Source organism: Symphalangus syndactylus, chromosome 18 (assembly GCF_028878055.3).
Source record: "Symphalangus syndactylus isolate Jambi chromosome 18, NHGRI_mSymSyn1-v2.1_pri, whole genome shotgun sequence".
NCBI lineage: Eukaryota > Metazoa > Chordata > Mammalia > Primates > Hylobatidae > Symphalangus > Symphalangus syndactylus.
This window is the reverse complement of record NC_072440.2, coordinates 66,710,828-66,724,627: the sequence shown is the minus strand read 5'-3', so window position 1 is coordinate 66,724,627 and position 13,800 is coordinate 66,710,828. Positions and strand designations below refer to the sequence as shown.

General features: G+C 42.5%; 1 protein-coding gene and 1 non-coding gene across 41 annotated transcripts in view; both read left to right on the top strand.

Moving 5' to 3' along the window:
* DEPDC5 (DEP domain containing 5, GATOR1 subcomplex subunit) overlaps nucleotides 1-13,800 on the top strand; it is a 178,989-nt gene that overhangs the window by 77,694 nt on the left and 87,495 nt on the right. For 24 of the 40 annotated variants that reach the window (XR_010117147.1, XR_010117142.1, XR_010117141.1 and 21 more), the window contains 3 exons: nucleotides 5,614-5,679; nucleotides 8,715-8,898; nucleotides 10,433-10,593. Coding sequence is in view for 31 of the 40 variants with exons in the window: in XM_063623475.1 (XP_063479545.1) it covers nucleotides 5,614-5,679; nucleotides 8,715-8,898; nucleotides 10,433-10,593 (411 nt within the window). In the remaining 9 variants the exon portion in view is untranslated. Of the gene's footprint in view, nucleotides 1-1,583; nucleotides 1,862-5,613; nucleotides 5,680-8,714; nucleotides 8,899-10,432; nucleotides 10,594-12,823; nucleotides 12,911-13,800 lie in introns of those variants that run through there. The other 16 variants (XR_010117146.1, XR_010117144.1, XM_063623479.1 and 13 more) reach the window with 4 other exon arrangements.
* LOC129468687 (U6 spliceosomal RNA) lies at nucleotides 8,981-9,088 on the top strand. The gene has a single exon (XR_008652766.1). It is a non-coding gene; the product is annotated as a U6 spliceosomal RNA (small nuclear RNA).

Genomic DNA, 13,800 nt, shown 5'->3' with positions numbered 1-13,800 from the left:
TGCACTCCAGCCTAGGCAACGAGAGCAAAACTCCGTCTCAAAAAAAAAAAAAACCCAGTTCCTGGCACATAATAGGTAGTTGAACGAATGCTAAAAATCTTCTGAGGTTAACTTTCTCTCTACTGAAGCATGATTTAATTTTTCTCTAATGCTTTTCTTTCTTATAACCTTCTTAAACAATTAACTAGATTCCTTTTTTTCAAAGACTTGGGTAGTCTTTTTCTCCTTGCTTGGTTTTTAAGTGACTTTCCTTTCAAGCCATCCTTAATTTTCATGGAATATGTTTTGCCTTCTTCAAACTCACTAAACTCTTACCCATTCCAGAAAAGTATGTTGAACTCTACGCACTGTGCTAAGGCCTGAGAAGAAACAGAAACTACTAAGACACTAACTGTCCCGACCTCAAGGAGCTCTGCTTCCTCATGCACTTGAGATTCTCTTTCAAGCAATTCCCATGTGGGGTAATGACGATGAAAGGAAAGCCCTCTTGTGGGGGATTGGACTGTGAATGGTTTCAGTGTGGTTTGAACATGTGATCTCTGCTAAATGAGGATGTGCTAGATGAAGGAGTGTGCTGTGATGAAAACAACCAGGATCAGAATTCCCCCTGCCCCTCACTGGACTTTCAAGCTGAGGCTCAGGTTCTTCATCTGTGTAATGGGCATAAAGATCCTCCCCTTTCTGACTGCCTGTCTCACAGAGCGGTTGTCCGGATCAAAAGTAGGTTGGGTACATTATGGGCTAGATTACCACATTGAATCCTTGTTTTGGGACAAGGTGGGGTCTGAATTCACAACTGGTTAACATTTCATCCATTAAAAAATCAGAGAAGACTGGCACGGTGGCTGACCCCTGTAATCCCAGCACTTTGGGAGGTCAAGGCAGGTGGATCACTTGAAGTCAGGAGTTTGAGACCAGCCTGACCAACATGGTGAAACCCCGCCTCTACTAAAAATACAAATACTAGCTGGGCGTGGTGGCGGGTGCCTGTGATCCCAGCTACTTGGGAGGCTGAGGCAGGAGAATCGCTCGAACCCAGGAGGTGGAGGTTGCAGTGAGCCAAGATCATGCCATTGCACTCCAGCCAGGGTGACAAGAGTGAAACTCCATCCCAGGGGAAAAAAAAAATCAGAGAAAAATCCAAACAGAGAAACCTTATCTGTGACCCTACCTTCACCTCTTTGCACCATCTGCAGGCACTCAAGCGTGACTCAGTCTTTCTCCTGCATTTGGACATGATTCATATGTGAATCATGATTCACAGGTGTAGCATCTCTGTGGGTTTCCCTCCCAGCCCCATAGAATTTCATTTGGAGCGTTGTTGGTGGGGACCTGGTAGCTGCAGTCTTCACTTGTTTTTCACCCTGCTGCCCAGCAGAGACAGGGCAGTTGGTGTGACTGGGCAGATAGTTTTTATCCCTCTGTATCTTTAACTGGGCACCATTTTAGAAGGCTTGCTAGTAAATGTCTTCCTTTACTGGAGGTAGATCATTTTGAAAAAGAAAGTAAGTGGATGCCATGTTTTCTTTCTCTTTAGTGTTGAGACTTAGAATCTGCAACTTGATATTTGTGTTGAATATTAGGTGCATGCTGTATATTTGGCCTGAGAGCCAAAGTAAAAGTAACTCATAGCACACTGAGACTGGATGGAAGGACCTCCGTCATTTCTCCAGGCCAGGTCAGTTTTTTTATGGGTAAGTGCCGCCTCTGTAGCCCAGAGAAGAGAAACCACTTGCCCCAGGCACAGGCTTCTAGATGTGGGCTTGGAACTAGCCCTAGAGGCTCCACACTGAGTAACCTTTTTGACCTTGAGGTTTTCAGCCAGAGAACACATTCACAGTTCTGAACAGATGTCAAAAGAGACAGAGCTGAGATGACTTTTACCAGCATTGGCTTCCGAAGTCTGTATCTGGCTTTGAACTTTGAGTGTGAGACTTCATTCCCAAATGTTGGGTTGGAGCAGAACTGGCCGACCATGAGGTTTTACCTCCATCATTGCAGGCTGATGGGACTCTTCATATGCCAACAGCAAGTCTGTATGACTGAAAATAAGACCTCAAAGAGCCAGTGGGAAAGGCAGTGTGTTGGGCTTGAATTACAAGGAAACTGTGTGTGAGTAGCTTCCTGGAAGTCCTTAAAATATTTGCTTATAAGCATAATAGCTTCCTGGAAGTCCTTAAAATATTTGCTTATATGCATAATAACTTCCTGGAAGTCCTTAAAATATTTGCTTATAAGCATAATAGCTTCCTGGAAGTCCTTAAAATATTTGCTTATAAGCATAATAGCTCCCTGGAAGTCCTTAAAATATTTGCTTTTTCGGGGTATGCGTGTACGTGTGTGTGTGTGTGTGTGTGTGTGTGTGTGTAGGTAGGTGTGTCCACTAGAGATGGCACAGATCTACTTTTGGCCTAGGATTCAAAGCTGCTCTGTTAAGTTGAACTATCTCTTTTTTTTTTCTTTTCTTTTTTTGAACTCTTTATTAGTGTAAGAATTTGAGTTGTCTTACAGACCAAGTCTAGAACAGGTTTTCATTAAAAACAAAAACAGGTGATCAAATGAGCAAACTTGGCAGCCAAACCTGGGAGGTGTTATGGTAACAATTCTGTTATTGCTCAGAGTGTTTTGCAAATGCCAGTTTGCTTTCATACCAGTTCTCAAGCTAAATAAGAAAATCCACCTCGTTGCTTCTTTATAATCATGCTTTATATTTGCATGAAAATGAAAGTTGTCAGCCAAGTTTTTTTTTTTTTTTTTTTTCCAAGAAAATTACCTCCAAGTGGCTTTTGGCTATTGACAAAGAACAGATAACATTTCAACAGCTAAAAATTGGTGCCCCAGATGGATAGTCAAGAAATAGCGCATCTGTAAAGTTGAGCAGAAAGAATCTAAATTCAGGTTCCTCCTACTTACTGTGAGATCTTCAGTAAGTTGCTTAACTTCTCTGAGCCTCAGTTTCTTTATCTGTGGAAAAGGATCATACCTACCTAATATCTACTGGTGTGGGTTTGAATGAAATGAAATACTGTATTTGTCTGACTTAATACATGTATCTTCTAGTATAATGACTAGTAATTTTTAAAAATCTGCTCCAAGCAGTTCCAAAAGAAAAGTCCTAAAATTGTTTTGGCCAGGTGATGTCATCTTTATTTTTATTTTTTTTTATTTATTTTTTTCAGACAGAGTCTTGCTCTGTGGCCCAGGCTGGAGTGCAGTGGTGTGATCTCGGCTCACTGCAACCTCAGCCTCCCAGGTTCAAGTGCTTCTCCTGCCTCAGCCTCCCGAGTAGCTGGGATTATAGGCGCCCACCACCATGCCCGGCTAATTTTTGTATTTTTAGTAGAGACGAGGTTTCACCATGTTGGCCAGGCTGGTCTCGAACTTCTGACCTTCAGTGATCCCCCCCCGCCTCGGCCTCCCAAAGTGCTGGGATTACAGGCGTGAACCCATCTTTTTAAATAAAAAAAAAAAATTATTTATTTAAAAATGTATGTCCAGTAAAATGTACTATATTTAGTGTACAGTTCTCTGAGTTTTGACAAATGCATAAAGTTGTATACCCACCAACAAACACATCAAGATGAGAAAATTTCCATCACCACCCAAAATTCCCGTGTGCTGTTGCTTTGTCCTCAGTCTGTCCACATGTTCTCTGGCAACCACTGATCTGTTCTCTGTCCCTCTGGTTTTACCTTTCCCAGCACATAACATACATAGAATCATACAGTATGTAATTTTTTGAGTATGACTTATTTCACTCACCATATTGCATTTGAGAGATTCATCCACGTTGTCACGTGTCGATAGTTGCCTTTTTATTGCTGAGTAGTATTCCATTGTATGGATGAACTACAATTTGTTCATCCTTCCCCCAGTTGAAAGATAATTGGGCTGTTTCCAGATTTTGGTGACTATGAATAAGACTTCTATAAATGTTTCCATGATTTTATATGAACAAAGTTTTTGTATGAAGTTAAGTTTTCATTTTTCTTTTATTAATTTCTATGAGTAGATTGCTGGGTCAAATGGTAAATCTGTTTTCCAAAGTGGTGTGCCGTTTTGCATTGCTATCAACAATGTGTAAGGCTTCCAGTTGTTCCATATCCTTGTCAACACTTGGTATATCCAGTCATTTTCATTATTTCATCATTCAAATCAAATAAGCATGTAGTGGTATCTTACTGCACTTTTTTTTTTTTCTTTTGAGATGGGGTCTTGCTCTTTCAGAAACCCAGGCAGGAGTGCAGTGGCACAGTCATAGCTCACTGCAACCTTGGACTTCTGGGCACAAGCAGTCCTCCTGCCTTAGCCTCCTGAGTGGCTGTGAACACAGGTGCATGCCACCATGCCTGGCTAATCACTGTGCTTTTAATTTGCTATTTCCTTAATGACTACTGATGTTAAGCATCTTTTAATATACTTACGTTCCTTTTGCATATGTCGTTTGTCCTTTTCTCATTGGGTTGTTCGTTTTCTTGCTTTTGAATTTGAGAGTTCCCTGTATCTTCTGGATGCAAGTCCTTTGCCAGGTACATGATTTGCAAGTGCTTTCTCTCATGTTGTAGATTGTTTTTTCAAAGCTTTTACAAGAAATTTATAAATACTTGTTCTTGTTATAAAATATTCAAATGACCCAGAAGTATTTAGAGTAAAAAGTACAAATTCTCTTTTACCTCCTATCCCTTCATCCAGCTTTCTTCTCAGAGTTAGCCACCGTTGAACGTTTAGTGAGCATCTTTCCAGTCCTTTTTAAAAAAATATTTTTATGTATATTTACATAGAGATGGGGTCTCACTCTATCACCCAGGCTGGAGAGCAGTACAGTGATTATAGCTTGCCACAGCCTTGAACTCCTGGCCTTGTGAGCCACCATGCTCAACCTCAATTCTTTTTATGGCATCATAATTTTCTAGTAAATATATGTTTTGAAAGGGGCGTGTAAGTACTGATAAGTGTGCTTTAAAATTAATTTTGTTACTCGACAGTCAATAAATTGCATTTCAAAGAATCTTCTGGTTTTTCCTTTCAGCCCAGTTATAGGTAAAATCATTGTTTTTATGTTAAAGTAGTGAGTTTTGATGTCCTGTGTCATATTTTAGAAAGCCATGATTTGGGGAAGAAAATTCCAGAAGATAAGGATGGCTGATGAGTGGATTAAATTTAAATAGGTCATTTTGTTTTATTTTATATGTTTTTTAGAGATAGGGTCTCTCTCACTCTGTCATTGCCCAGGTTGGAGTTCAGTGGCACAATCAAAGCTCACTGTCAAAAATAGGTCATTTATATTCACCAAAGATTGCTCTAATTAGTTGAAATGACTTTGAAATGTGTCCGTTTTCTTAAAATAAGTGGCAGGTTGCTTGTGTTTGTGTGATCTCTTTTAGCAAAGAATGATACCAGTAACCTCAGAGTAAAGTTCTGGCTCATTCCCAATTTTAGATTGATCATTTTTCTTTGATCGATTCTTTTGTACTGTTTGAAATACTTGCACAGAATTTGCACTTGGTTTACATTTTTAATTTTATCTCCAATTTGCCTTTTTCAACCATAACTGGTCAGAACTCTTTTGCAGAGTGAGCCTTCTTAAGACAAGGTGTTTTTATCTTTCCATAGGTATGAATCCTAGGACCCAAAATAAGGATTCCCTAGAGGACAGTGTTTCTACCTCTCCAGACCCAAGTAAGAGGGGGCAGCTGACTAGGGAAAGGGGTAGACAGGGAGTGTGGGGTGGTCAGAGCCTGAGGAAACAAGAGGAAGCCCTGTGGGAAGTGAATGGTCCTGAGGTACACATATCTCTGGGATATGGGAAGGCGATGTGGTGAGGGAGGACTCTCTGGACTCTGTGATGGAAAGTGAGGGGGGGTGTGACTGAATGACCTATTTTGGAAGGTGATTCAGGGGCATCTGGGAAAGGTAGCAGATTCCCTATAAGGCCCCCATGCTGGTCCAGAGCTGGCCTTCACCCTTAACTGCCTAATGATATCTCCAGGAAAAAGTTGGAAAGACATAATAGGCTGTTAACTGGAATCATTTACCTGCCTGTAGTTGGAATATTTGGCTGAATTGCATTCCTTTTGATCGTCTTTTTGAATAGCTATGCAGTAAGAGAATGTCTAAATATCTATAATAATAAAAGAGCAGAGAAAATCCTACCACTTGATAAACTACTTAGCTGTGACCAATGGATGTATATCACTGAGTCTTCTTGTCCCCACTTTTTTTTTTTTTTTTTTTTTTTTTTTTTTTTTTTTTTTGAGACAGTGTCTTGCTCTGTCACCCAGGCTGGAGTACAGTGATGCGATCTCGGCTCACTGCCAACTCTGCCTCCCAGGTTCAAGTGATTCTTCTGCCTCAGCCTCTTGAGTAGCTGGGATTACAGGTGCACGCCACCATGCCTGGCTAATTTTTGTATTTTTAGTAGAGACGGGGTTTCACCATGTTTGTTAGGCTGGTCTCAAGAGACGGGGTTTCACCATGTTTGTTAGGCTGGTCTCAAACTCCTGACCTCGTGATCCGCCCGCCTTGGCCTCCCAAAGTGCTGTGATTACAGCCATGAGCCATGTTGCCCAGCCTTTGTCCTCACTTAATAATCCTTTTACTGTTTGTTCAGGTCCCTCCTAGTAGTCATTTGTAATGGCAGCATTAAGCATATTACTGTATCTTGGTTTGAGTAATCATTTCTTATTCGTGACCATTTGGATGGCTTTCTGCTTTTTAGCCATAGCATATAATGCAGGTATGATAATACCTGGTGGGCTGAGCACGGTGGCTCATGCCAGTAATCACAGAACTTTGGGAGGCTGAGGTGGGTGGATCACTTGAGCCCAGGAGTTTGAGACCAGCCCAGGCAATATCATGAGACCCTGTCTCTATTAAATTAAAAGTTAATAATAATACATAATATATGGTGCAGCAGGTGTATTTTTTCTTTTGGTTAATGTCTTTGGATTACATTCCCCAAAGTATGGTTGGCAGATTGACTGTTTTCCAGAAAGCTGCCAGCAATGAATAGATGATCCTATTTCTTTACAACCCTGTCACCGGAGTTTGTTACCTTTGTTCATCATTGTTATTTTAGTGGTTCTGAGGTGTGGAACTTCCTCAGAGTCCCTCTTTTCAGGACCAGAAGATACTGGGGTTAGAAAAGAGGCTGCACTCTTTTCCTAGAGACAGAACACCCTTAAACTTACAATCAGGATCCTTTCTCATCATGAGATCTCGAACTAAGCATTTGAACAGTCTGTGTCTTGTTGTGTGCCCAGCAGAAAGCATTTCTACAAGATTTTTATAATCCTGAGGGTCAGAAGGCTGATGATGGCCAGGATGATCTAAGAGGACATAAAGATAGAAATGTCTTCTGTTTCTGGCTTCCCCACTGGGGCTTTGATCAGGTCCTCATCTTCTGTTTTAGCCAGGAAGTAGAAACAAGCTCACCTCGGCTGCCATATAGAAAAATGGAGATGATTAATTAGGCTATTCGGGGCTATGTTTTGGATTCCTGAATTATTAATTAGTTAATATGGCCTGTGTAGAGCATGAGTTAGATCTGTTGGAGGCTAAATCATCTTCCCCAAGTTAGTGGTGCCACGTGGGGCATCTTTCTGCTGTGACTTATCACACAAATTTTGTTCTTCATTGACGGGAGGGCTGATGAGGCAGCAGGGGCTACAACACATTGTAAGCTGTTAGCATGGTACAAAAATAAAGTGTATGAGTATCCCATTCAGAACTTAGAGACAAAGGCTTAGAGTTTTTCGGCTTCATATTGCTCCCTTCTTTGGAGAGTTAAAAGATAGTCTTCACTTAAATTACTTAAAGAGGTAACTGCCCTATTATTTTAACTCAGTGAAGCTCAACCATGGAGGATTTTCCTAACCAGGGAGGATTTCCCTCCCCAGGGGAACACATCAATGCCTGCAGACATTTCTGGTTTTCACAGCTAGGGGATGCCACTGGCATCTAGTGAGTAGAGTCCAAGGATGCTGCTGCAGTACCCAGGACAGCCCCCACAACAAAGAATTATCTGGTCCAAAGTCTCTGTTGTTGCCGAGGCTGAGAAACCCTGCCTTAACTGAGGAGCAGGCAATTCGGGACAGACCCATGTGGTCAGGCCTGCTCTGCTAACTGCAGCTTTCATTTTTGGATTGTTAAACACTGTCTCTTAAAGTTCCAGCCTCCTAACTTTCCCAGATATCCTTACTTGATTTTTCCTCCCACCCATTTGAATCTGTTACTTATTTTTGCAGTGCTAGAAGTATTCCTTATTTCTGCTACTGTATGCTGTTTACTCCCAAATGAGGCTGAGCTCCCCTCCTTTCCCCACCTAGCCACTCTGCAGTTCTTGGGAGAGGCTCGTGCTTGGGCCTCCCTGCTCTTGGAACGTTGATGTGCTTCGACATGTAATTCTGCCTGCCCTGCAGTAATCTCACCTGCATTGCGGCTGCAGCTCACAATCAGCAGAAAATGAAAAATATCAGCTGTGAATCCCATTTGCATGATGGGATTGGATAAGCATGTGCACTGCATTGTCTAACAAACTCTGTTTCTCTCTCTTTCTCCCTCCCCTACCCCCTTTCTTCCCAATCCTGGCAATTTTACCATCTTTCACCATGAACTTTTTTCCCCACTCTCCCCTCCTCTTCCCTCCCCTGGCCCCCCATCCCACACTTGCCATGGTGACCACATGTACCTTTTCCCCCTATTACGTGAGGCAGTTCTGACACTGTCTGCTCCCCCTGTAGTGCCAGGCTTCTGTTGCACAGTTGGAGTGGACTGGAAGTCTCTCACTACTCCGGCGTGCCTCCCCCTCACCACCGACTACTTCCCTGACCGCCAGGGCCTGCAGAATGACTACACAGAGGGCTGTTATGATCTCCTTCCAGAAGCAGACATCGACAGGTCAGTGTCAGAGAAAAAGGCACTTGGCTTGGTTTGTGAGGGTTTCGGATATATCCCACACATGCATCAGAACACTGGATTTGTGCTCGCTTCAGCAACACATATATTAAAATTGGAACGATATAGAGAAGATTAACATGGCCATTAAATAAAAAATTAAAAAAAAAACATTGAATTGTATTTTATCTTTCTTTTTTTTTCCTTTTTTTTTTTTTTTAACTGAGACAGGGTCTCACTCTGTCGCTCAGGTTGGAGTACAGTGGTACGATCACAACTCACTGCAGCCTCGATCTCCTGAGTTCAGTCTTTCCACCTCAGCCTCCTAAGTAGCTAGGAGTAGCTGGGAGTGGCAGCACCACATCCAGCTAATTTTTATGTATTTTATAAAGATGCTGTTTCGCCATATTGCCCAGGTTGGTCTCAAACTCCTGGGCTCAAGTCATCTGCCCATCTGTTGCATCCCAAAGTGCTGGGATTACCACCTTGAGCCACTGTGTCTGGCTGAACACTGAATTTTCAAGCCTATGTCCTCTTTTTATATTTGGGTAACTTTTTTTTTTTTTTTTTTGAGACAGAGTCTCACTCTGTGACCCAGGCTGGAGTGCAGTGGTGTAGTCTCGCCTCACTGCAACCTCTGCCTCCCAGGTTCAAACGATTCTCATGCCTCAGCCTCCTGAGTAGCTGGGACTACAGGCGTGTGCCACCACGCATGGCTAATTTTTTGTATTTTTAGTAGAGACGGGGTTTCACCATGTTGGCCAGGCTGGTCTCGAACTCATGACCTCAGGTGATCCACCCGCCTCGGCCTCCCAAAGTGCTGGGATTACAGGTGTGAGCTGCTGCACTGGCCGTGGGTAATTTTATGATGTAAGAACTGTTCATTTCTCCAGAGTTCTATTGACATCAACTATTTCTCCTCATTGATTGATTTATTTTTAACTCCAGTTGGTTCTGGCTTCGATGATTATTCTCATATTTTCTAATGCAATTATTTTGGGCACACTAAATCTGACCTTCTTTTCTAAAATTACTCATTTGGGCATTGAGTTACCTGCCTCTTTTCACCTCTTTGAACTGTTAATTTTCCCCAAAACACTGATTTACAAATTGTTAGTAGTTTTTTTTTCATATTTTCTATTATATTTTCTTTTCTATATCTCTTATATATACTGTCAGCCAGGCTGAAGTGCAGCGATGCAATCTTGGCTCACTGCAACCTCTGCTGGGACTACAAGTGCGTGCCACCATACTTGGCTAATTTTTGTATTTTTTTTGTTAGAGACAGGGTTTTGCCATGTTGCCCAGGCTGGTCTTGAATTCCTGGGCTTATGCATATGCAGTCTGCCCATCTCAGCCTTCCAGAGTGCTAGGATTACAGACATGAGCCACCGTGCCCAGCTCAAACTGTTAGTTTTATGAACTACCATATAATGGTTATAAGGGGATGAAGCAAAGGAGATGATGAGACTGTGCACTCTTAAGTGTCACTGTCTCAGGCCAAGCATCTGTATGAGCAATCATCCGTTTTTTTCAGGAGGGACGAAGATGGTGTGCAGATGACAGCCCAGCAGGTGTTTGAAGAGTTTATTTGCCAACGTCTCATGCAGGGCTACCAAATCATAGTGCAGCCCAAGGCACAGAAACCCAATCCTGCCGTCCCACCCCCGCTGAGCAGTAGCCCACTCTATAGCCGAGGTGAGTTTTTGTCCTTGGATTTATATTTTTTTCTCTTCTACTGTATATGTGGAAGTGGGTTTTCAAGATGGTAGACAGTAGATAAATTTAATAGTAATTGTTTTCGACACAAAAGTTTTCTTTATAAATTCTACTTAAGTGAGGAATAAAGTCTCCTTTAGGTATGAATTTATTTTAAATGCTCTCTTTAATTTACAACTCTCCCTTTAAGGCAGTGGATGTGACCAAGTTCAGGAATGGGACAGCCTGACTTGGACAGACACCTGGGAATAGTAAGCAGCTGAGTCACTACTGAGCTGTCAAAGTTTCTAAACCCATAAACCTATATTTAATTGTTTCTAGTACAGTACCTGGCACACAGCAGATTGTCAGATGTTACCTAAACCTGAAGTTTACATTTGTTCTTATTTTCTTATTCTGGATTCATCTGTCTCTTCTTTATCGCTGAAGCTTGGTGGCTTGAAGCAAGAATGGGTCATCCATGAGTGGCAGATTAGGCTAGTAAGTGACAGAGAATCGGTGTTGCTAATTGAATCAGAGCCAGGCAGTGGAGAGCTCCTCTAAAATAAGTCTAACGGAGGGAATTAAGTGCAGGTGCCTGGAATCAGAAAGCAGTAATCACTTCCTGGAACAATCAATGAGCTGTCTTAGTCTCCTGTGTCTTCATTATTGCCAACAAGACCCCCCCATCCCCTGATCACTTAGTGATAACCTTGGATCATCTTTGTCCCCATGAAAGCTTCTTGGGCCAGAGGATCAGAGAACTGTGGCCCTGTTAGAGGAAGCATGCCGTCATCCAGTCCAGGCCCTGTTGTTTATGTATGAAGCTTTGGACTCCCCCTGGATTTTCTTTGAAAGCCCCTTGTGATGTTTATCACATGTTGCCTTGTATTCATCTTCCAGACCCTACCGAATGTTAACCTTTTTGAGTGCCAAGACTATTTCTGTTCATCTTTTTGTCCTCCACAATGGAAACTACATGCCTGGCATACAATAATATGCAACACTATGGGTCAATAAGTATATGAATTTGGCTGGGCATAATCCTAGCACGTTGAGTGGCTGAGGCAGGAGGATCCCTTGAGCCCAGGAGTTCAAGACTGGCCTAGGCAATGTAGGGAGATCCTGTCTCTAAAAAGAAAAGAAAAGAAAAATAAATATATGAATCCATTATTCACACATTGATTCAACAGTGTCTTTGAAGCACTTACTCTGCATGGCTGGGGAGAGGATTTATAGCCCAGTCAGGGAAAATAACATTAGTCAAAATATGAAATATAATTATATGTTGTGATAAAGGCTGAGGGAGAAGTCATGGGGCTGTCAGAACATTTAATATGGGGCGCTATCTAATCTCGTGGGTCATGGACAGCTTCCCTGAGGAGATGAGGTTTGAGATTAGACCGGAAGTACATGTAGGAGTTACCAGGAGCAGCAGGTTGGGAATGGAGGGCAGGAGTAGAAGGGAAGGGCATGCTAGGCAGAGGCCAGTTTGTGCAAAGGCTCTGTGTCAGAAAGCATTGAGATACTTTCTGGGCACCAAAAAGAAGGCTGATAGGATGGAGCACAAGGAATAAGCTGGAGGTGCAGCCAGAGATGTCAGGAGACCCAAGCCTGTCTGAAGGATTTTGTCCTTTATCCCAAGAGTAATGAGATGAATTCACCTTTCATGTCACTGGCGCCTTCCAGGCTGCCCACCTGTTGTTCTCTGGAATAGCTGGTGGATGTCCCTCAGTGGTCTGAGTTCTTCTGTGTCCAGTTCTGTTCCTGGCTGATCCATGAGCCTCATGTGATGGTTAGTTGGCCAGAGGCTACTTGCCTGACTGTATCCTTTCTGGTTATTTTTTTTGCTGTGATAAATTTAATCTCCCTAATTTCTATAGTAACAGAAAGGGTACCATTGTTATCCTAATTACTGGAAAGGTTGCCGTCACAACCAGGCCTGTACTGCTTATTCATCAGAGATTTATTGAATACTAAGTGTGAGCCAGGTCGTGTTCCAGCAGGGAACAGAACAGCATCAGCCCTCCCCTCAGAGTCTACAGTCTACAGCAGAGTCAGTTGTTAAACTAATAAACCACGAGTATATATTTGATCACAGATTGTGAAGAATAAATACCATGCAGGATAAACACAGGAATAACTGGAGTGCACCTAATTTAGAATGGGGGTGTCAGGTACGATGTCAGATGCTCATGAACCTTGTCCCATGACATTGTCTTCCCAACAGCCAGCAGAGTGTTTGTTGCATGAATGAAGGAATGCTTGGATGAGGGCTTGCCCTCTTTCTTGCTGTAGAAGTGAGATTTGGTGCCCAAGATCACACAAGCTGGCAAGTGTAAGTGCTGGGGTTGGACCTGGGGTCCCCCGAGTAGCTTCCATTTTGTATGCAGCTGGCCTGCTGCTCCCTTGGCACCATCTGGGAAATTTCCACATTCACAGTGAATATTATTTCAGCCTTTGCTGTCCTCTCTCCTCCTGACTGCTCACATGCTGCCTGTCACTGTGTGACTGTCTCAGAGCTAAATGAGTGTTGCCAATGGAGGGTGTCCAGGTTCTTGGCACCTCGAACAAAGAATTGGACAAAATGCACAAACAAAGCAAGGAAAAAATGAAGCAGCAAAAGGAGAGATTTATTGAAAATGAAAGTACACTCCAAGTGTGGGAGTGGGCTGGATCATGGGGCTCAAAGGCTCCTTTACAGAATTTTTGGGGGTTTAAATACCTTTAGAAGTTTCCTGTTGGTTACTTGGTGTACACCCTATGTAAATGAAGTGATGGCTCGCAAGCAGAGGCTGAAGTGAAGTTATAAAGTTACACTCGTATGCAAACGTCTATTTGGTTGTAAAAATCAAACCAATCAGAGACACTTTCAGTTTTCCATCTTCCTCACAGAAAAAGCGGGGAGTGGTTTGTGAAGGGAGTAACTTCCGGTCCTTTTATTACTTAGGTGTGGAAAGTTGGGGTTTTCCTTTTGATTTAGTTCTAGGAAGTCAGCCTGAATTGGCCTTAGGTTCCCTGCCTCCAGACCCTGTTCTGCTGCCTTCAAGAGGACTGCCTTTCATTTCTAGATCAAAGGAATCTTGGCTTGGCTTGGTTGTTCTTTGAGGCATGATTTTTACCCTCTTGAACACTTGTCATTTTCTTGATTCCTGATTATTTTCCTCTTTCCTGCGTTCAGTTCAGTTCAGCTAATACTGGACATGG